The 25,192-nt window shown below is 36.0% G+C and overlaps 1 protein-coding gene across 1 annotated transcript in view; it reads right to left on the bottom strand.

Moving 5' to 3' along the window:
• Positions 1 to 25,192, bottom strand: part of PTGFRN (prostaglandin F2 receptor inhibitor) — an 82,516-nt gene that overhangs the window by 24,801 nt on the left and 32,523 nt on the right. The window contains exons 3-5 of the mRNA XM_083361902.1: positions 21,879 to 22,298; positions 18,325 to 18,708; positions 14,343 to 14,768 (exon numbers count right to left, since the gene is read on the bottom strand). Of these exons, the coding sequence (XP_083218028.1) occupies positions 14,343 to 14,768; positions 18,325 to 18,708; positions 21,879 to 22,298 (1,230 nt within the window). The remainder of the gene's footprint in view (positions 1 to 14,342; positions 14,769 to 18,324; positions 18,709 to 21,878; positions 22,299 to 25,192) is intronic.

Genomic DNA, 25,192 nt, shown 5'->3' with positions numbered 1-25,192 from the left:
TACATTTATTTGACAATAAGACACTCCACCTTTTAAAAAAACTCAATATACACGCATAGATAAAGGTAAAGGTTCCCCCGTACATGCGTGCTAGTCATTTCCAATGCCAGTGCTCATCTCCGTTTCAAAGCCGAAGAGCCAGCGCTTGTCCGAGGACATCTCCGTGGTCATGTGGCCAGCATGACTAGACGCCAAAGGCGCACGGAACGCTGTTACCTTCCCACCGTAGTGGTCCCTATTTTTCTACTTGCATTTTTACGTGCTTTCGAACTGCTAGGTTGGCAGAAGCTGGGATGAGTAACAGGCACTCACTCTGTTACGTGGCACTCGGGATTCGACCCGCCAAACTGCCGACCTTCTGGTTGAAAAGCTCAGCGTCCTAACCCACTGAGCTACCGCATCCCTGTTTACACGCATAGGCACATGCAAATACACAGAAAAAAATTGTGTTCTTCAGAATTCTTCACTGCCCAACTTCCCTATCTGCCACCTCCATCTGAAAGCAATCCAAGAGATTTTCATCTCAGCAACAAGTATGAACTATCTGTATTTCAATATATGCATGTAAATGTACCTCCCACAAGCAATTCTCCAAAAAATTAGTTACTTAAAATAAAATTACTCCAATTAACAATTACTTAAAATTAATTGCCAATAAAATAATTTATAAAATTAATCTCTATATGCTGCTATCAATCATTCTCCTTCAAACACATGCACCTATCTCCCTCCTCCATTCCAGCAGAAACAACAAAAAAGAGGGAGGGAGGAAGTCACGGAGGGGGGAGGAGGATCAGAGGAAATAAGGAAGGAAAAGCAGAGAAGATGGAAATAGTAAGAGGAAGGGAAGGGAAGCAAATCGAATCGAAAGAAAGAAGCACAGCTGGATTGAGATGAATTATGGGAAGAAGAACTGAGTAAGAAAAAAAGAATGAAATCTTATTTAAGTATTATAAAAGGAATAAAAATTCATCAAGCTAGCAGCTCTTCAGAGATGACAAGTCATTTTCAGTCTAGGTCTCCTGCACTGGATTTTTGGAACTTATTGTACACCTCTCATCTATTTGTTTGTATTTGACAGCATATCCTCAGAGAATCCTCTAAATCTCTGAGTAGGTTCTTGGATAAGTAATCCACAGCATGGATTAAAATGCATGTGATTAGGTCATTAATACAAGGGCCAAGACTTAATACATTTGTATAAAACGTTTGCATGTTGTATGTGTCATAAGCGGCTAGTTTGTTACAGGTGCTACTAATTCATAGGTATTTATTTGAAAAGAACCCTCATACTGCTATTGGGTAAACTCAGCCTATTGAAAAAAATTGAAGAAATTTGAAGAAACTGTCATATTTCTTAAAATTGCCTGCAGAAAATTCTTGTGGATTTTCGGTGTCCATGAGTGCCGATGCTTCCTTTTATTATTAACATTTATTAGATAAACAATGCTTGAAATTTGTTTGAACTGTCTCATTTATCAGACCCACATCACTTAGGTTGTTGAAAGAGTAAAGAGGTACACTGAAAAGTAGACTCTCATTGCCAGACATATAATGAGCAAAGTGATTATAGATGGTAATTCAGGTGGAAAAATTGAGTTCTTATATGTTTGCTACCTATTTCCTATTTATTTTTTACAGTTAGCAAAACAGTGATGCAGCACGATTCGAGCAAAAATGTTTGTATATCTTATAATTTCAGTTCTTCTTACTTTCTCCACTTCATCACCAACAATTTGTCATGTTTTTATATAGTAATATCACACAATTTCCTTCTATGAGAAAAAGGTATGTGTAAGGATATCCAAAAGGCAAAAAAAATATTCTTTTTGTCTCTCCAAACAGGAAGCCTCCAATTAATCAGTTAAGCGTATGGCATATACAGCATATGGCATATACAGAAGTTATGCAATCACTGATATACCAATTTAATTTAAATAACATATCAGCAGATACAGACAGATAATACAATATAGATAATATATTAAATTAAGATAAAACCATAATAAAATAACCAAATATGTAGCCATAGAATTGCAATGGATAGACATTATAATTCAAATGGCTTAATCAGATCTATGGTGGACTGACAGTCTCAAAACCTATGCAGTAATACATGCATGCCTAGCTGAGGAAATTTGGGAGTTGAAGTCCACAAGTCATAAAACGGCCAAGTTTGAAGAGCCCTGTGCTAAATTCAATGCAATCTTCACAAAAGGTCTCCAAGATTCCATTTATACTATCCCCAAGGAAGAAATGCCCATTGCTTATTATGTTGCAGCATCTCCAGGGTCTTGTGATTTACATTCAGATGCTTGACAACTGATTCATATTTATGATGGTCACAGTGTCCCAGCGTCATGTGAAGTGACCAAAACCTGCTGCAACCACCCAGCAGATGGGGAGGGAATAAAAACCAAACAGCCCCCCCACCCCCACTGCCAATCTCAACAGAAATGCTCACAACAATGAAAAGCGGAGGAAGAGCACCGCCGGGCGGGCAGGCAGATGTCTTGCTCAGCTGTGGCTTGGGGGGGGCTTTTTTCAGTGCCATTGTAACTTCAAACAGTCACTAAGCGAGCTGCTGTAAGTCGAGGACTACCTGTACTTCATCACTTTTTTCCTTCTTTTTTTTTTGCATGGTTGAAAAATCAATAGAGGGACAATAATGTCACAGGGACAAATTCTTTGTACAAGATGTATATCCTACAATCTTCTAAGCAGGACCTATGATGGAAAGGCATTGAACTGACCTTGCAAAAATAAGCTAGCACATACTATACTTAAAAGTTGTTAAAAATGATAGGATATAACAGAAACTTAAATGAACTGAAGTGTGTTAGCTCTACTAAAGTTACAAGACCTTAAGATGTATTGGATTGCAGTTCCTATCACTCCTAGCCAGTATTCTATTCTATACCACATCGGCCAGAATAAAAGGATTATAATTCCACACTTTGGATAAATATTAAGCTAGGAAAAGCTGATATTTTCCTTTCTTTTATTAAATGAGTCAATTACCCTGAACAAAGACTTACATATTATCTACATTGTTTTAGCAATTATTACATCTTTTACTTTTAGCAACCATTAAATTTGTTAATCTCTATGCTGTTCTAAGGCTTCTGTCTTCATTTTTGTTGTTGTTGTTATTTTCATTATGCTAGTGTTCCTGCCTTTCTAAAAAACAGAAAATAAATTGTTACAAAAGTGAATGTGTTCAAAACCCCAAACTTTCTTATAACATTCTTATTACAAGCACATTTCTTATCTCAATATTTTGAGTACTCATTTAAGTAGGAATATTCCTTCACATGCTTTCTATATGAAATGTCCTTGTCTATTTTTATAATAAAACAGACTTAACAAAACTGCAGGCAGTTTAAGCTATTATACTCTTTAGCAGCTCTAAGCTGTTTACACAGCTTTTACTTGCTCAGTGTTGATTTTATATATCCAATTATACATTAGCAAGGCAAAAAGCTGAAAAATATCCCGTAAACTAACATTAAGAATTGTTGAGAGTTAAATGAAAAGTATTTTATTGTCCTTAGCCCTAATAGCATAGATTTACAATTATGTATAATAATGAGAAACCTATTAAGGATAGCTCCTAAATATCATTATCATTATAATTAAATTCTGCACTGAAACTATGTTGTGAAGTTACTTGTAAAGGTTGTTGCAAGTGTATCTGTTTTCATTAAAAAATAAAATATATCTAGATGGAATGTGTTTTTTCAGGGTCTTTTTATTCTGAAGTTTCAGTGGAAAGTGGAAAGGAGAACTATATTACGGTATGCTGGGTGTATAGATAACAGATCATGTTAGTCTGCAGAAGCTGTATTGCTTCTATTCTATTCTATTGTACTCTATACTCTATTCGCTATTCTATTTATTCTAATTCTGTTCTACTCTATATTCTATTCTGTTCTATATTCTGTTCTATTCTACTCTATACTATTCCATATTCTATTCTATTCTACTCCATTATTCTATTCTATTCTATTCTATTCTATTCTATTCTATTCTATTCTATTCTATTCTATATTCCATATTGTATTCTATTCTATTCCATTTTCTATATTCTATATTGCTATTCTATTCTATTGTATTTTATACTCTATTCCATATTCTATTCTATTCTATTCCATATTCTATTCTATTCTATTCTATTCCATATTCTATTCTATTCTATTCCCTGTAATTCTATTCTATGTATTTTATACTCTACTCCATATTCTATTCTATTCTATTCCACCCTGTCACTCTAATTCTAATTCTAATTCTAATTCTAATTCTAATTCTAATTCTAATTCTAATTCTAATTCTAATTCTATTCTATTCTATTCTATTCTATTCTATTCTATTCTATTCTATTCTATTCTATTCTATTCATTTTTATAGCTACCCAACTCAACCAAAATAGATTTTTGCCTGGCCTACCCATGTATGTGAGAAGATACTGCAAAAGATTGAAAAAGTTTGAATATGGATAACTTTCTGAGGTATGGAAGAGCATTCCTTCTTCAATCAGGTCAAACCCACACTTTCATTTAGGAAACTGTTAAAGACAGCTTCCTTTTGAAAGATGTTTGGATAAGAAGGTTAATGAGAAAGCAATAAGTATTTATACTAACATTTATTTATGGTGATGTATGTTTATTAATTTTCTTAGGTTTTTATGTAAGCTACCTAGAATTGCTTAAGAAGGCAGTGTATAAATATTCATTAATACATGTTTTAATTCCTTCTACTTTTTAATGGTATTTTATTTTAAGGTATTGTTTATTAGATGTGTTTAACTATTTAATACTGTCATTCTTTTTTATATGCAATTTGCTATTTAAATTAATTGTGCATAAACAAACACCATGTTAATTTCCTGCTATGTAACAGTGAGAGATGGAAATGTGAATAAAGATCAGTATTATCTCTATAAGCACATTTGTGATACATACTACCAATCTGAAGTATGCATTAAATGGCTTATTCTCACAAGATTAAGAAATGGAGATTTCTTTTTGCATAATTCTTACATTTCTGAATGTTCACATAGTCTGAAAGTAACTGGTATATGCTTTCAAGACTCAAAATCTTAAGTAAGAAGCTACTCCTTAAGAGAACTGAGAGCATTTTTGGCTGCAGCATTCCAGCCAAGGAATATTGAGTTGAAATAATTATAAATATTATATCTTGGAAAAACCAATTTGTTCTCCGTAAATTTCTTCAGAGTTCATTTTTTTAGGTTAGATCTGTCATGTAACATCTATCTTCTCAGCAATAAGTTTCAGGGCTGTAAATGAGGATAACTAGAGGTAATTTTTGACTTACAACAGTCTGGAATTATAATTTTTCACAAAATGGATGCTTTATGCCCCATAATGCATTTCAGGCCATTGCAAAAAAATGCACCCCCACAGTCAAATATCATGATCTGGGTGCTTGGCAACCCATTTGTACTTATGACTGATTGCCTAGTGTCCCACAATCATGTGGTCACTACTTGCAATATTCTCTGCTGGTTTCCCCAGAAAGTCAATAGGAAAGCTGGCAGAGAAAACTGCAAGCTGCTACCACCTGACACATAGCTGAGATTCCCTCCCGCAGGCAGTTTTTGAGAATGAAGGGGCTACTTGTGAGAGGGTATCAAATACAAACTGATTCAGAGGATTCTGAAGATGAATATACCATTGATGCAGGAACTTGTTTTTATATAGCTGTAGTAATATTGTTGCATACCCAAAGATGCAAAGATTTGGCACTATGCACATTAGAGAAATGGCTGGTGAAGATGAAACTTGCTGAAATGGCTAAATATTCTCATATTTTTGCATCAAACAAACATATACACTGAATAAGGAAATTGCATGAATATATTTATATATTTCTTCATTCAGTGTATAAAAGTACTGCTGTGCAACAAAGCTTATCAAACTACCATTTGTTACAAAATTCTTATTAAAATAGCATTTTGCTTTTACACTGTCTTCACAACTAAAATTTTGGTCATGCAATTTTTGGTTTAAAATGTACTGTATGGTTTTGTGCACAAATGCATACTTTTTCTCAAGGAAATCCAGATTTTTTTTAATGGGAAAAAACAGCTTTTAAGCCAGTAAAGAGGTGAGTGTGTCTTGAACATTATATTACAGTATTCAAACATTAGTCTTCCTTTCCTCTGTAACAGCAGTGCCCATTATTCTATTTTCATCTACATAAAAACTTCTATCCCTTAGCTGAATTAGTTAAGAGAAAAATAAGAAGAGATGATAGCTGTGAAAAAAAATAACCTAAAATCAAGATAAAACAAAACTTAACCAGTCTAATTACCAAATGGAATGTAATATAGCATAAAAGTCTAAAGCTCTACCTCAGGGGTGTCAAACTCAATTTCATTGAGGGCCGCATCAGCATTGCGGTTGCCCTCAAGGGGCCGGGTGGGTATGGCCAGGGTGGGCATGGCCTACTGGGTGGGCGTGGCTAGAGTGCATATGGCCTACTGGGTGGGAATGGCCAGCTATACATCGTTCGCATCAAGGGCGCCTATGGGGGCCTGGGCAGGAGTGGGACAGATCTGAGGGTCTCTGGCAGAAGGAGGGTCTCTGGGCCAGGGCCAAGGCAGTGGGGGCCGTTCCCTCACTGTTTCCAGGATGGCTTCGCGGGCCACATGAAACCACTTCGCGGGCCGGATCCAGCCCCCGGGCCTTGTGTTTGACATGTCTGCTCTACCTGCTTTATCTCACATATCTGGGAAACAAAGGTGGCAGCACTGGGATAAATTGAGAAAGATTGTCTTGTAAGCACATTAGTGCTAAAGTAAATAGAGCTGTATAAATGAAAAAACAAGTCTTTTGACTACAACTGGAAACTTACTGGTAATTACTGTAGCAAGCACAGAACACATGTTACATTAAATTCTGGTTCACTGTTATATGGATTACCATATTTTTTTAAAAATAAAATATCATGCCTAGCTCATTGCAGTTATCCAAAGACGTATATCTAAGTGCAGGAGTTCTGTGGCACGTTACTCTGCATACAGAATGCTTCTGAGGGAATGTAATATACAATGTTCACTTCCCTCCATGTAAGAAGGATCAGAAACATTTTAATTTACTTTTTAATTTCATTTATCTAAACCATGACCGATTGTATTTTTCATATATGGAAAACCATTATTAACTACTTTAAAGCCTCCAAAAAAAAAAAAACCCTGCAAAAAGCAATTGTGGCTTATTAGGATTAAATACAGCTTGAAATATTCTTCTCCTTGAAAAAGAATTACATTATTTTTATTAACTTGAGCGCTTATGATACAAAACAAACTTTTCCCTCATAGGAGCTCAAGTTGGCTAATAAAAATAACATGTTTAAATAAAAAAAATCAACATTTCTAAAAAAAAGAAAACTACCAGATCACACCGCAAAGAAGCTTATAGCAGTGCCTCGTTTCATATCATCTTGACATCTTGACTCATTCATTATTCTGAAAACACAGTAGAGCTTAAAGCTTGCAAGACTGATAAGAATTTGAATAATGCTTTGAAGTTCTTTAAAGGAGGTCAGAGCCAAAATTCTCGAATAGATTATAGAGCTGCTCACAGGACATGCAAATATGTGTGAATATTTTTCATGTCAAGTTTTATTCTAACACATGAGAGTATTCGTAAATTTGGCTAAGCTAAAGTCCTAAAGCTTTCTCACCTACAAGGCAGGTCAATGTCTTAAGAACCTTTGCTGCTGCCAATGGTCATTATCCATCAAGTTGGTGCTGACCTAGACTTTTTCCAGGATAATCTGTACTAACTTAGTTCTTCAGGCTTTCCAACTGTGTACCATCAATACTATAATTGAGTCCATCTATCTTGCTACTGATTATGCTTTTTCTATTTCTGTTAAACATTATTTATTACTTATGTAAATTATTTAATCAGCTTTAACTTAACCAAATGGCTCCACTATTCTTTATCCTATCCTATCTTGAACAAAACTTTAATTATTGTATATATGTATATATTTTATATATCTATTTACTTAAAAGTCAAACAAGAATAAAACATAGCACAATTATCAAATCCATATAAAAACAAGAAACAAGAAAAAAGCTCATTCTTTCCAAACTCTATAATTTCCTTTAATCTCAACACCTGGGGTATGTGAGTGTATTTCTTTTAGTTTTTTGGTAACTACTCATTCCTCAATTTCAACACAGCTCCAAGTTTACTCCAAGATTTGTCCAGTCTCTTCTTCCTATTAGGCCTCTTAGTAGACCTCAGTATCTTTGATCATGGCACTCTTCTGGACCATCTGTGAAGAGAGGAAGAAAATGAAAAATGTTCTCTTTTCTGACTGGCAGTGCCAGGTCAGTAATAGAGAGTTTAAGCCTTGGGTGATCTGTTGAACTATGTTAGAGAACTCAGCTTTTTCTCTTGCTCACTGTTCAATATCTACATGAAACCAAGTGAATTGAGAAAGATAATTTATCTTTTAACAAAAGATTATCAGTTTATGATGCCATCTTGGGCTGAGCATGATATGTGATCAAAGTTCTTTTAGGGTATGGATGAAGAGACACAAGCTTAGGCTAGGTTATAGCAAGATAGATCATCTGTTGGTTGAGAAGACCCTGAATTTCAGATTAAGCCCTCTTAATTCTAAATAAGTTTGCTCTCAATAAACAGTATGAAAATGATATGGAGCTTTTAATAGATTTGATGGAAGAAGAGATTGAACTTATGGCCAAAAGCTTTTGCATAGCCTAGTGGGTTACCAGTGCAGCCTTTCCTGAATAAGAAGCTTTACTGATATCTAGTGATGATCTTTTCATGTCTCATTTAGATTTCTGTAACATTCTCTACATCAAGCTGCAGAATTCTGATAACTGCATGGGTTTTAGCAATCTTCTGGGAGCAGGTCCAGATGGTAGTTACATTACATGTAAAGTTCTACATAACTTAGGTCCTTAGATTTTCTTGTGTCTTTCCTGTCCCCAATGCTTCTTTTGCCTCATAAAGAGTTTTGAGGAATTCAAAAGCTTGCAAATTGTGATTTTGGTCATCATTTCACAGTCATTCTGAATACAATCAGGCAGATACCCCCATACAATGTCTCAGAAATTCAACTACCATTGCTAATGTGTTTAAAAGCCTGCACTGAAGCATAAAATCAGATAAGTGTCAAAATTAGTTCATTCAAGATGCAAATCTTTAGATTAAATGGGAATAGTTTACTCAAGATTTGCATTTTAACTAGCTGCCTTTAAGTCTTTTTAAACATTAAGACCCACTCTCTCAGTTACTTCAGGATTCTCAATGTATTCTCTGAAAGCACAGATAATGTAACTGGTTCAGATTAAACTGCCTGTAATCTCTTTACAACATGACATATTGAGGAATTGCTACTGAAACATGCAAGTTTATAAAAGACATAACTAAGGGAAAGGAAAGGAGAACTCTAAAACCGATAAGTACTATTACATAACTTTGAATTTAAGAATTAATTTCATTATCTCTGTTTAGGCACTGTGGCACAAATATTGAAAGAATTATAACAGGGAAGGCAAACTTCAGATTATTAATTCCACTCCTGCAATTCAGGGAAATTCCTTTAAATTCAGGGAGCTTCACGGTATTCCAATTTAATTATTTTAGAATATTTCATAAATTGAAAAAACAACATGTACATCAATGTGTTAAATGGTACTTTTGTTAATTGCAGTAAAAGAGTAGTACAGGTAGTCCTCAACTAACAATCATTCATTCAGTGACCATTCAAAATTACAACAGCAGTGAACAAAAGGACTTACTGACCAGTGCCCAAAGTTACAGCTTTTGGAGTACCTCACAGTCATGTGATTGCGATTTAGATTCTTGATAAAAAAAAGCACTTTCTTTGTACAAAGCATCAAAAGAAACAGCTCCTTGAAATTGTATTACAAAACAATTATGTCTCCATTTTAAACCCTTAAAGGAAGCAACATACAGTTGGCTTGAGCCTATACTGGAAACTATCCCTGCTTTATCCACCAGAGCTTGAATCATACAAGATGGACTAGACAAAAGTCTTCCAACATGAGTTGTGGGGAAACGTCACCTAATCCACTTGCCCACTGAAGAAAAGCAGTAGTGTATATTTGTTTTGGATTTTCCCAAGAATTCTCCAGTTAATAACAAGTTGAGATAGGCTAATTCAGGGATCCTTTCATGCAGTATGCCTTCTCCCCACCATCTCTTTTCATGCCACTGGACTCGTGCCACCATGTTGAGGTCAATGACAAAAAATAACTGAAAGACGATCATTTTCTGTGGAAAGCAGGGTTCCTCCCTACTGTAATTTTTCTGTTGGAGAATCTCTAAGGCACATACAAGGAGAGGAAAAAAGAATTTATATGTGCAAGTGTCTATAAATATTTTGGTTTACGGTGGATTATTTGTATGTGCACTTGGATATATGAACACGCTGCAGTACTTTAAGCACGTGTCTTGAATTACTATGTAACACTCAGCTGCTGCTTCAGAACAATATACATCCAAAAATAATTTGTAATGCACAGCTTTATCCTAATCTTCTATTTTTGTGTAATGGTTATTACTAAAAACCGGAAACATAGCTATCGAACTGTAGTTTTTCTTTTCCTTTCTAAACTTTATTGTGCTCTAAATATCAACTGCTCTGACCTCTTATTAAACACTATTTGTTATTCTCTCAAAATACACTGTAGGAGCAATAATAATGCAACCCTTGCCTCAGGCTTACTCTTAAGATGTGATACGCAATCCGGAGTGATAAGATTGGGGTAAACAAAAGGGGATGTTTTACTGAGAGACTGCATTTCAAAATTGGGACAACCTATTCTTCTGGAAGCTGAGGGGTAAAACTCCTTACTCAAAGAGTGAGATGACAAACTGGGACATATGGGTGGTTGTCTGTGCCACAGAAACATAACAGAATCCAGCATGAAAGGTCCAATTTTTATGAGCCATTGTTAGTCAGCATTAACTAGGGTTTTACTACTAGTTACTGAGCTATCTCCGCCCATCCTTGTCCAAAAAGGCAGATGGAAAGTATATCAGGACATACTTGGAGAATTAGTGATGATTTTCAGAAGACTGCAGTTTGTCAACAAAACTGTTTAATAAATACCCCTAAAGATAGAAATTATAGATAACTTTTTTAAAAATCCCATTTATATCCCGCCCTTCTCCGAAGACTCAGGGCGGCTTACAATCTAAGAAGCACCAGTGGCGTAGCGTGGGTTGTCAGCACCCGGGGCAATTTGCGCCCCCTAACCAGGTGACGTCATGGCACCGCCGAAAAGATGCTCCCCGCAGCAGCGTAGACTTTCCAAGAAGAGTCGCGCGCATGCGGGATGCTTCCGGGTCCCTCTTGAGGGCGGCTGGGCGGGGCTCCGACCTGCAAGAGCCGCTGCATTCAAGCTCGCACGTGAGCCCCGCTAAATAAAGCCACGCATGCGCACGAAGCTAGGCCAGCCGGCCGGCGGGTCCGTCTTCGCTCGGCCAAGCCTGCCGGGGCGCCTGCGGGGCGCTTGCGGTTGGCCTGAGCCTGGGCGGAGAGTTGGGCGCTTCTATTTATTTTATTCAGTTTATGTGGCCGCCCATCTCACCTGCCGGACTCGTTTCGCTTTGCAAGAAAGAGCAGCTCGAGAGCGGAGCCAAGCCGACTCTGTGCAGCCCTTGGGGTTCCCTGAGCAGCTCAGTGCGAGCGCGCCCCCCCAGATGTTGCGCCCGGTGCGGCTGGCCCCCCCCTGCACCCCCCACGCTACGCCACTGAGAAGCACAAATCAATGTGCTTAGCAATAGCCTTCATTCTATGTACATGCCTGCTTATTAGGGCTTTCGCCCCCCCCCCCAAAGCGGCATTTTTACAAAGTCAGCTTATTGCCCCCAACAATCTGGGTCCTCATTTTACCTACCTCAGAAGGATGGAAGGCTGAGTCAACCTTGAGCCTGGTGGGACTCGAACCTGCACTAATTGCAGGCAGCTGGTGTTACTTAAGGAGGTATTAGCCCACTGCACCACCAAGGCTCAACTTTATACATATGGAGACTGGATGGAACTGAAATTCCTGACTTAGATCTCGTTTTCTGTGTGTCTTTTTTAAAAGACTCTGATTAGTTGGTTCTGGTCAGTATCAAAGTACAGTAGACTGTTAAACAGCTGAAATCAGCCATGGTGTTCTAAAATGATACATTATCAATATTCATGATTTATTAGAGAAAAAATAAACTCCCTTCCACAAAGGGAGCCTTAGCATCTTCCACTGCTAAAAACCAAGTAACATACGATAAAGATGTTTCTAACTATGAAAGGCTATCTATTGCTCATAAGGAACTATGAATGAAGCTCTTCCAGCACACATATGACCAATGCCAAAAAAGAAAAACATCACTAAAGAAGTGAATGAGGACTAGAAAGTATGCAGAGCTCAACGAAAGGACCATAAGATAGGAGCCAAGAATTTGTTGTACTTTTTTGGTTATTAGGTTATTATTTTTATTTCATCTCAGAAGAACACAAATCGGGACATCTAGCAACTTTGGAAGATATACCCAACTCCTCAAAACTATTTCTGTTATCAGTTAATGAAAAAAATAGCACTTAAGTTCGTTTATGTCCATGTACAACCTGAATATACATGGAATGGATGATATTTAACTTCTGAAATTAGTCCCTTTCCACATCATCACTGCTTTCACTCTCCAAGTCTCCAGAATCACTTTCAAACTGAAGCAGAGATTCTCACTAGCACTGATATCAAAATACTTGGAATAAGGAGCAAAGAATTTCAATTGCTGCTCTAGTTTCTAGTTTTAAAACGTCCCTCACCCTCAATCTATAGAAGAAATGCACATTGCTAGCATTATATATGCTGTGTTGTTTGCACGAGAACTCAGCTATTGAACTGCAAACTTTGATCAAGCTTTATTCTCTGCTAAGGAAATATACTACGTTAATCAAAGCCAGACACCTTGAAGTGAGATGAATCAGAAATTCTCTCCAGTGAGAAAATTCAGCAACCTAAGTTCCAAGTTGTTAAAAAACATTGCAACACTAATTTCTCTGACTACACCACTGATGACAATAAAATAAATCTGCTCAGCTCGTTAACACTTCCAACACTAGGCTTAAAGGGGAGGAATGGTGAATGACGGCATCTCTGCAAAAGTGGAGTCAAGAATTGCAGCAATGAACAAGGAACTGGTGGGATAAGGGAGCTCTACAATATTTTCAAATCAATACAACGTAGAATAGGGGTGTCAAACTGCCGGCCCGTGGGCCAGATGCATCACACAAAAACCACGCCCAACCCATTGCCGGCAATGGGAAAAAAGTCACGATACATCACGACACATCATGTGACGTTGCGAGTTTGACACCCATGATGTAGAAGTATCCATCATGAATAAAGAAATATCCACATCTTCTTTTTGGTTGCTGACTAACCAAATGCATTAGAACAGGGGTGTCAAACTCAATTTCATTGAGGGCCGCATCAGCATTGCGGTTGCCCTCAGGGGGCCAGGAGTGTATGGCCAGGGTGGGCATGGCCTACTGGGTGGGCGTGGCCAGCTCTACATGGTTCGCATCAAGGGTGCCTATGGGGGCCTGGGCAGGAGTGGGACAGATCTGAGGGTCTCTGGCAGGAGGAGGGTCTCTGGGCCAGGGCAGCGGGGGCCGTTCCCTCACAGTTTCCAGGATGGCTTTGCGGACTGCATGAAACCACTTTGCGGGCCGCATCCGGCCCCCGGGCCTTGTGTTTGACATGTCTGCATTAGAATGTCAGCTGCCTTAAAATGGATTATTGTTTAATTTAGTGTCAACTCTCTTAAAGTCTTACCCTTAAGTTATTTGCATAGATTACAGAGAGCAATCAGAGACTACTGAATAAAAATATTTTTATTTTTTAATGAGAAGATTGTACCTAATCTGAAATAAAAAATGGCTTGTAAGTTGAATATTCAATAAGATACTCGTAGATAACAAGACTACCTGGAAAACATGACCACTTTTTTTTCAGTTAATGCAGTTAATATTTTATCAGATCAGCTGAAAGACCAATCACATAAAAAGGGCTAAGTTATAATTTTAGTGCTAGGCAAAGGAGCTTTATTTCTCACATCTTTTAAAGAGTCTGCAACAAAATTAAATTTATTTTAGCTCTTGAATTTAAAGCTTCACTTTCAGATTTTTCACACTTTAAATAATCAAATTTAATGTTCTAAAATTTGAAGGCTTTTATATATTTGGGAATACCTATAAAGCCACTGAATCACCACCCATTTACACCACATTTAAAGTCAGAATTGCAGAAATCCTACCTTGTGTAGACCATAAAATGCTTACAGGCATAGAAGCCACATCCTTGATCTTTATCCAGCTGTTGTTGCGCTGTCTGCTCCATGAAGAAATTACACAATAATATTCTCCTCTGTCTGTTTCAGAAGTCCATTGGATTCGTAAACGGAAGGTGTCTACCTTTGGCTTAGAGAAAATAATTTCTCCATTCTGAGCACGTTGTTTGCTTTTTTCCCCAAGTACCAGTGTCCAGTCTGCATCCATAGTGGCCAGAAGTTCATACTCTACCACTTCATCACTGCGTGTGGGCATCCTATAGTACCAGGACACAGTGAAATAAACATTTGTCTCAGCGTTCTGTACCTCCATGATCCTACATTCAAGCTCTGTGGGATCTTCAGCAAACAGCGGTGTTTTAGAAGCATTCAAAACCACGTAGTAATTTGGTTCTATGAAAAACAGAAAGTCAAAGTAACAATTAAAAGTATGAAACAGAACCAATCCTGAATATAGATTATATTTTCACATACATCATGATTTTAAATTGCAAAGCTTCTTTAATATTTTACCAATCATGGCAAGGGATGTGGATTGTCCTATCAGCTAATTATATCTAATTTTTCATGGCATTACAACTAGTCCTTGACTTATGACCACAACTGAGCCCAAAATTTCCGTTAAGACATTTGTTAAGTGAGTTTTACCCCATTTTACCACAGTTGTTAAGTGAAGCACTGTAGTTGATAAGTTAGTAATTCGGTTGTTAAGTGAATGTGGCTTCCCCATTGACTTTGCTTTTCAAAAGGTTGTAAAAGGTGATCACGTGACCTTGGGACAAAGCAATAGTCATAAGTATGAACCAGTTGCCAAGCATCTGAATTTTGATCTCATGATCATGAGGATACTACAAAGGTTGTAACTGTGAAAAATGGTCATAAGTTACTTTTTTTCAGTATCATAACTTTGAACAGTTACTAAATGAAGTATTGTTAAGTCGAGGATTATCTATATTTGCTAGGAAAATAACAAAAGCCAGATTGTGTAGTAGAATTTTGTTAAACTGGTAAAATAATCACACACAAATACATAGAGCATCATTTTATGTTGGTCAAGATAAGATAACAATAAAACATTCTTATTAAGCCTCCTGTGTATACTTTTTTGGTTTTCAATTAATTAAAGAATAGTGATGAAGTTTGTTAAAGAAATTTAAGTCCTGAACACTATGTCAAGTTGCACTAAGTCTAACAACTTTTAAAGTTGCACTAAGTCTGATATCGTGATCATATGTAATTTTGATTTTCTCCTACTCTTAGAAGATATATTCAGATATTAAAGTGGATCAATATATATGTGGCTCTCTTATAAATCACTAAAGTTCTTGCAGACAATGCTAGAATTTACTACACCGTGTAGTTTCCAACATGGAAACATGAATAACTGCTTTCTGCTCTGATAAGAATGAGGATAAAGTTATAGGGAAATGAAGTTTTAGCCAACTCCACAAATATTTGCAAGGTCTATAGAAGTGGATTGCTAGGTAAAATTTTGACTTTGAGAATAGTGTTCCAGCTATGCTCTTGACACTGAGTCTCTAACTGAGGATTTAGAAGGAAGGAATAAAAGCTTACTGGATAAGCCTCATTCCTGCACTCTGTCAACTGTCAAAGAACAGCCTTGCTGACAGTTCAATGAATTAATACCCTGCCAAGCTCTCAGACTTCTATCAAGGAAGAGCAGGAGGCTGCTGATGAAATTTGGATACAATTTATGTATCTCTGATGATGAGAATTCTTCTCCACTTTACTCCCCCCAGGCAATACAAGGTCATTAAAAATAGCTTTATCCTTTACCTTCACCTAACTCAAGTAGTAATTGTAATATAAAGAAGCAGAAACTCCCACTGACTATAGGCAACTTTTCAAAAGCAGAACAGAAGTCTCCAGTTTAAGCCAACTTGAAAGTAAGGAGACTACAAGATAATATCTGAAAGGGAACTATACTGGAAAATAGTTGTACTTCTTTAAATCTACCTAGCATGCAGTCAATTGGATTAGCCAGCAGAGAACACTCTTCATATTACAACCTCTAGTCTAGGTACTCTTGTACTTAGTGAAGTATGGCTTATGTATGAGAAAAGAGGCACTAGCTTTTTCTCTTATCTCCATGTAAATTAAAAAAAAGAGGAAAATGAGGTCATTTTCACTTCTGGATCTTTTTCAAATTTATAATTTTAATTTCAAGGTGCAGGTGAATCACAGAATACACAGTAATTCTGGGAAACTTACAATTAAAAAAGTTATAAGAAAACAACATATATTAAAGAAATAAAAAAGGCAGAAATAAAACCAAGCTTTAAATAACTGATAGTTGTTTAACGCATTTTTGTTTTACCAATCTTAAACCTATTAGATACTATAACGCATTATTGTGCCAGTTTATTTTGGCATTTTTATTTGCATCTTGCCTGCCTTTCAGGAGTGGGAAATAACATATCTAATACTCCATCTATATAACACTCCATCAACCAATTTTCCCACATGCTTGGACCTGTGTCTCAACTCACTTAGCCCAAAATCTTAATCATTGCAACATAATAGTGGTAAGATTAGATGCAAAGCTATCCCTAGAGGGAAGAAACAGCATACAAACTCTAGATGAGTTCATCACATGCCATGCTAAATCAGAATCAACAATATTACAATTTAGCATCCCAAATCTCAATGAACTTAAACGAGATATTCTTGCAAGTAAATACAATCAGTTACACAAATACTACTGGACTACACTTAAGGTAACTTGGGCATTAAATACAACAACTACTCCAGCTTTGCTCTTTTACTGTTTCAAAACCTATCCAGAATTATTGGGATTCTAACTGAAAAGTAAAACATGAAGAAACTTGATTTTTTAAATTATTCTAGAAAAGATCCTGGTATATCAAGAAAAACTTTATATAACCACATGGATCTTCACGAATATGTGCTTTAATTTTCTGTAATGCTTATGCTTAAATGTTAAAAAAAAATTAGTAGACAAGTATCTCAGCAGCTTAAGGGTCCAGTTCATAAAGTAGAATAAAAATTATCAGCAACACAATATTTATAGTTACAGAAAAATACTGAAATTAGAAAACTTTGTCTAAACAAGTCTGATATTCACTCAGTTCTCTTTTTATATTGTATGATATCATTTTGCATTTCTGTTTCATCAAATACAGAAACAGATCTCAAGAATTATTTGAATTCAAATGTTGCCGTTTCATTCCAAGATGAAAACTTTAATTGAAGCATAATTTTTAAAAATATTATCTGCTTCTTCTTACATTTTCATTATCCAGAGATAAAATAATAAGCAAGTTAGAAGGAAAGTGTCAAGACAAACAATTGACTGTACCAGTTGAGATCTGATCTGTGAAAATGTGAAAATGTAATTTAGATGTTTGTAAGTTCTGCTTTCTATATCATAGCAATCCTAAGTGATCTTACTGAACATGAACTGATAGAAAAATTTAGTAGTTTAAAACATTACAATTATTTTGAGATCAGCCATCTAACATCTCCAAACTGAAATCTCTAAGAAGTTTTCAAGTTCAAAATATAAAACAGTAAAAATACAACAAAACCCATAATTCCTCATAACGTTCATTAAAAAATCAATACCAAATTAAAATAGACATAATCAAAGCAAAAGTACTTATCTTCAAATATTTGTTAAAACATTCATGATTTTGATATGAAATCTAAACTTTAGGGGGAAAAATGTCACCACTGAATGGCCTCTATCTTTTTTAAACTCTGAAATGAACACAGAAAAAGAAATTACCATCACTGTATCATAATGGTTGGCCAGCTAAAGCCTTCAAGTGTTTAATTCCCATTAAATCAAATAATAACCCTGTCATAATTGTCCACAGAAGTTACAATTGCACAAAAGTGTCCACATAATCATCAGTAGCTCAGCTTAATTAAAAAAGCCTGTTTACCTTAATAACCAATTACTCACCCAATGTCACCACTTCCACAGTGACTGGTACTGATATCTTCTCTGCTACCTTGTGCCAGCTGCCATTGTGTTGTGGCACCCACAGAGCTGCTTGACAATAGTAGTAACCAGAGTTTTCAGTGCCTACATCACGTATCAACAGGTTGTAATTACTTCGATCTACATGGCTGGGGCTGATAAAGGTGGAGTCACTAATTACTAAATCACGGTCAGCATTCAGCAAAACCTGAGCCTCTACCATGGTGTCATCTGGAGATTCATTGAAGTACCATGTTATTTCTGTTTGGAAAATACCACTTCTGTCTGTTGTGATGTTGCAAGTAAGTTCAAGGGATTCTCGTTCCATTACAGATATATTGTTTCTGGTGATGAACACATCTAAAGCTGCAGAATTGGGAGTGAGGGGTGAAGGAAACAAGATCAAGGATTATTGTTAACTTCCAAGTATTGGTTGACTTGTAGTTCATCAACTGTGATCCTGTCAACTTGTACAAGTGCATATAATTAGCTGCATAGACATTAGTATTCATGGGCAAACATCTGTATTGCTGAGTAACACAGTTAAAGCACTAACCTATCAATTTCAACTGGTTTCTACTTGTATAATGAGTTTATGCAAATATACAATACAGCTTCAGTTTTCTTGCAGTTAATGCCACCATTTTACTCTTATACTCTGATATACCGAGCATAAATATTTTTCAGCTGAAATACAAAGTAGTCGATCTTAAAGATATTTTAAATTTAAGCTACTCTTCAGTTGTCTTTTCAACAGATGATACTTCATTAAATTACATGCTGTAAATTCAGTTACTTTTTCACAGAATCTCACAAGTCTCCTATGGTGTTTGACATGCGCAATCCAATACAGTACAATCCAGTACTACTATATTTTTATAAAGCTTGAAGACCAAGAAAAATCTCTTCTCGGACTTCTCCAAAACTGGCCAAAACTGAACAGATTAACAAAATGGAACATACATATAACTGTAAACAGGTTGCCAAAAAAGCTGGCTGACACTGGAGTATGTGACCACCGTACAGCCTGGCTTATACAACAATAATCCATAAAGAAGAAATATCAGAAAGAAACCTTTCCTGTAACTTCATAACAAAAGTAATTTGTCTAGAGCAGGGCTTTTCAACCTTTTCACTTTTAGGGTATGGCAATATTCGAGTACCACCAATCACCTAGAAAGGTGTCAAAAACATGATGACCTTCTGACAAGCAAAGTCAACGGAAAAACCAGATTCACTTAACAACCATGTTATTAATTTAACAACTGCTGTGGTTCACTTAAATGTGGCAAGAAAAGTCGTAAAACGGGACAAAACTCATTTAACAAATTTCTCACTTAGCAACATAAATTTTGAGCTCCTGGGTTGAGGATTACCTCAACACCCACTTACCATACTTTTAATGGGAAACTTGTGCCTGTTTCTCTGTCATTAATCTTCGCACTGTTCTATCCCCTTCTCTCCCTCTGCGTGCCTCAAAGAAAACTCTCTTCTCCATCTCTCTTTCTCCTCTTTCCCCGGTCTTTTTTTTTCACTCCCTTTCCCAGCAAAACCTCTTCCTTTTATATCCTTTCCTCTCTCCTCCCCCTCCCCCTCTTCTCTTCAGTGCAACTCCAGCTGAATTTTCTTCCCCAGGCTGCATTTTGCTTCCAGAAGTGCCAATCAGCTGGAGCCCCATGCTGATCGGCTGGAGCCCGTGCCAATCCTGGGCACTCAGCAGAGCTCCGGCAACACAGCAACTCCAGCTGACTGTGCAGTGCTGCCACCACTTTAGCTCGCCCCCTCCACTACACTTTTACACTTTTTTTACACTTTTTTCCCAGTGCTTTTCAACCCGTTGTATGCATATCACCGGCCAGGTGCCAAAGTACCACCAGTGGTACGCGTACCATGGGTTGAAAGCACTGGCCTAGAGTATACAATTTTCAATGAGCCTGATAAAACAAAAATTGATCAGTTTGCCATAACCACAACAAATTCAGGTGGGTAAAAAAAGAATAAAATACTGAACGGCCACCTTGCCAACCTTAGGGGATGGTTTTGCAGTTGATGAAACACTGTGCAGATAGAAATAATTCAACTGATTCAATTAAATACCAACATATCTTAGAACCTGAGATTCCTCAATCAATGAAAAAATTAACACTGAAAAATGGTTTACCATTTCCTTAAAACAACAATCTAAAATCCAATACAGAAAATAAGGGATAGTCACTTATTATGTGAATATTATTGAAAATCTGAGAAGTGTTATTTCTACAAACATATTCAGGTGTTTGTTCCTGTCATATTCTTTGTTTTTGGTTTTAATCTGTAAAGATATGCATATAAATACTAAGCATGCATTCCAAGTTGCATAAAAAAGATTGCATTTGCCTTTGTACCATGTAGAGGCTGTATCAGTTTCTATTCATTTAGTGATTCAAGAAGCACTGAATTTTATCAGGTGCCTAAAACTTTAGCAGGCACCTGAAAGTGCTCAAAAAAGGCAACGCAAATTTTGCAAACATTATAAAATCAAACCTATACTTCAGATTATAAATGTTCTGTTATATTTAAAATATTACAATAATTTTATGTGCATATGTCTAAATATGTCATAATCTGACTTGTCAAGAAACCATCCTGCTTATTGGTCACCTCAAAAAATAATACTTGCCTGCTGTTCTATGAGTTGCTATATGAATAATGGAACACTATATTGGTCCTTTATTAAAGCAGTAATAATAACAGAGTATAACACTAATCTCCTGACCAAAAACAATGATTAAATTAAGAAATTCATTACAAAATCAAGAGTTAAAACTGTAAAATGTAAAGTTATCACTAAAATATCACCACAGTAAATAAACATCACCCAAAATAATTAGAAATCCATCAAAGCAGTCAAACCAGTTAATCATAAAATTTCTGCTTAGATACAAATACTTTTGCCTAACAATGAAGTATGATATGAAAAGGCAACCTGGACTTGAAGTTATAAAGCCTAGTAATGTTCAGTGATTATTCTCCTGCAGCTTTTAAAATGATAAATTTGGTCTCAACTGAACTTTTAGGTAGCTTATTTTGATAAAAATAGGATAAAATTCAAACACAACATTTTGAATTTGTGCCATACCAATTCAAACAATTCTATAAACCTAGAGTTGGAAGGGGACCTCAGAGATCTGCTAGTCCAACCTCTGCCCAAGGCAGGAATCCTCAAGCTATGCTGTGGAAAAGATTCTCCAACTTTTGTTTGAAAACCTTCAGTGCTGTTCCAATGTTTAATAGCAATTACAATTTGTAAATTTTCCCTATATTCTTATATATATTAAAATATATATTTTCTTATATATATTAAAATATCAAAAACCTAATTAAACAGCAAATAGGACAATAAAAATGTGGCCATAATTTAGATGTGTGTGTGTGTGTGTATGCATATGAATCAGTGATAAATATATCTTATTCAGGCCAGGTTTTCAAGCTGTAGCTATACATTACACATCAAATCTATGGTAGTACTACCATAAAAATGAATATTGCATACTCACATGTAGGTTTCACCACCAAATTTACTATATCAGCAGTCTTCTCTTGGATCTTTTGCCATGAACCATCTGCACCTTTAACCCACTCACTCACTCGACACCTATAAGCCCCTTCGTCAGTTGGAAGAGCCTGGGACAAAGACAGGCTGTAAATGTCATTAGCCATTGCATCTAGGCGCACATCCCCACTGATATAGCGGTCATTGTATTCTGAGCCAGTCCGGAACTTGCCCTCGTGTGTCAGGGAAAGGATTTCTTGCCAAACATGGTTACTCTTGAACTCCCAAGACACTTGCAGATGGGTGTGTTCGGTAGAATTGGTAGAAGCTGAACAACGTAATTGAAATGTATCTCCTTCTGATACATTCCAGGATGATGAGGCGTAGAAGTTCGATCCAGTAACAGTTAACCCGTCTGCAATCACTATTTAGAAAAAAGAGGATCATAAAGCACACAATTATAATAAACCTTTTCCCACGCCCATTCTCTCTTCACTTGTTTGTTTTAGTTTTGAAGACTGAAGAGGTATAAAATAAGATACAAATTTGAGGAAATAAAGATTAAAAAAGGTTCGTTTAAACAGAATTGCAATAGTAATCAACAATTTAAAAGAATTTTGATTTTACTAAGTTTCAAAATTAATGAAGAGAAAACTAACATGTTAACAAAACTATGAAAATAAAAGATCAAGAAGAACTAATGAACAAAGTATGTTTGAAAACTGAGAAAAAAGTAAAATATCTGGGTAACAATATGATAAATATGAACTGTAGATATATTTTTTCAAAACAACTACATTCAGACATGAAATTAATTTTAAAAAGACATATTAAGATGGGTGAAATAGAATTTCTGTCATAAAAATGAATGTCTTGCCTAGAATGTTTTTGTTTCAAACAATACTTTCAACAATAATTTTAAATAATTACAAATAATTTTAAAGATTAATATACAATTGAGACCAGATTTTTGTGGAACTTGTTTTTATACATGATAACAGCAGTGAGATTGTTGTATACATAAAAAAGGAAAGATCTGGTACTACCTGGAATGGAGGATTACTTAGTGAAGCTGGAACTTGCTGAGATGGATAAACAGATTTTTTTTGATCAGAGAAAAGACAATATGTTTATTACTGCCTGGAAATCCCTTATGACTTTTTGTGTGAAGCAGAAAAGAAATGAACTTAAGAATTTATGGTTTTAATATTAGAAAAGATAGATTACAGAAAGAAGAAAGTTATGTTGTAACCATAGAGTTAAAGGGAAATTTATAATTGTACTTATAATTGCAAATAAGATTAGAAGCTACTTTTTATATCTATTGTTTCTATTTTTTTTCCTTTTTGGCACTTTTTATCTTTCCAATTTCTCTCTCTCTTTCCCCCCCCCCTTCACTTCATATTAGGTCATATTAGTTTTTAATCTTCCTTTTTTAAATACAAAACTTTTAATAAAATTTTATTAAAAGAACATTCTGTAACATTTGAAGATCTCTTTAGTTACATGCCACTGTAAAAAGAAAAATTGTCTCTCTAGTTCAACAAATTCAGTTTAAGGAATAATTTAAGACTAGAATTAGGATTGTGCAAGTGCTTCATAAAATGTTCAAGGCTGATTTGAGCCAGCGCTATCCTATACAAATTTCATAGGTGTTGGCTCAGTTCATCCCAGTGAGTTTCTTACAAACAGATTCTAGAGACATAACATGTCCAGGTAAACATTTATCTTCAAATATTTCTATAAAAATGCCTATCACTTTAAAAACAATTGTAAACATCTGGAATTATATTGATACATAGCAGGGACAAACTTGAAATGGAGACTATTTGGGACAACAGTGAATTTTCTCAAGTATGCCCATCAAAATTATCCAAAAGCACAATATGAAATTATCCAGAAAGTCAAAGTATCCAGGTTTGCAGTCCTCTGTTGTCTTTGCTAAAGTCATGATTTCAGAAAAACAGAGTAAAAATGAGATTCATGGAAGAGCGCAAAGCAGAGAACATATGTCACTAATAACACTGATAGAGTCCTCTCAAGCATGCCAAAAAAGGATCTGGGTGACTCTCCAAGACATCTAGATATTTTTTAGACAAATGAATTAAACTTGGAACCTTACAACTATGAGGATATTGTTACATTTAGTAGAAATCAAAACTGCAGTCCACAATAAGAAAAACGTACCAACTGTCAAACATTGGAGTGGTAGAGTTACGGTCTGGGTAAGCTTTCTTGCTTTGAGACCCGGATGTATCACCATTATTGAAGGAAGGAGGAAATCTGTTTTGTATTGATTATACCACAGCTAAATAACAGAACATTTGCCTGACAGCTGAAACACAAGTGGCCCATGTAGTAATTATCTAATAAATCTACAGGAAATTCACTGTTTCAGGGGAGCCAGCCAGGCCTAGACATGAATCCTACACAAATGGGAAGGACCTGAAATGAACTCTTCATAATATAAACTCAGACTGAAGAGGTTTGCCATGAATGAATGGGTCAAAAAAATCTATTCTATGATTGAAGATAATCAATTGCAGAAAGCATTACAAACATTTACTGAATCTAAGGAGGCAACAGATTTTCCATACTGACACACATAAAGTATTACTTTGATTATGAGATACATCAAACCAGAATAATATTTGGTTATATTCAGATTCCATTTATACATATAGTTGCATCAAAACCTTTAGGCCAGGGGTCCCCAACCCTTGGTCCATGGACCAGCACTGGGCTGTGGCATGCCAGCAACTGGTCTGCACAAACAAGCAAAGCCCCATCCACAGGATGCAGGCAGCACACAAAACCATGCACCCTCCAGTCCACAGAAAAACCTCTCTCCACGGAACCGGTCGCTGGTGCCCAAAAGGTTAGGGACCTCTGCTTTAGGCAACCCTGGGCAAATTATTTGCTTCAACTAATCCCTAACTAAACAAAGGTTACACATAATGTCTACATAGTACAAAGCTAAATGTAACATCTTTTTGCAAATTTGATTGCATATTTACAATTTATACGCAGTACTAAGCATGCATTCAAATTTGCAAGAATTTTGTATCAGGCTATTAGCTTCTGTTAACTTTGGTACTCCTTGAAAATGTAATTTGACCAGGGGTGCCTAAACTTTTGCCTGAAACTGTATCATTTGGACCCACATGTTAACATTCAATGCCAAAATTCAAAAGAAATAAAAATATTTTTCCCACAGAACTGTACATCCAATTATTTAATTTGCTTATAAACGTAGTTATTGTTATGTTATCATGTTATTGATAACATCTTTAAATCCAATAAGAAAATATTGTTGTG

The sequence above is a fragment of the Vipera ursinii genome (genome assembly GCF_947247035.1).
Source record: "Vipera ursinii genome assembly, chromosome: 4".
NCBI classification, from domain to species: Eukaryota; Metazoa; Chordata; class Lepidosauria; order Squamata; family Viperidae; genus Vipera; species Vipera ursinii.
This window is presented reverse-complemented; position numbering and strand designations above follow the sequence as displayed.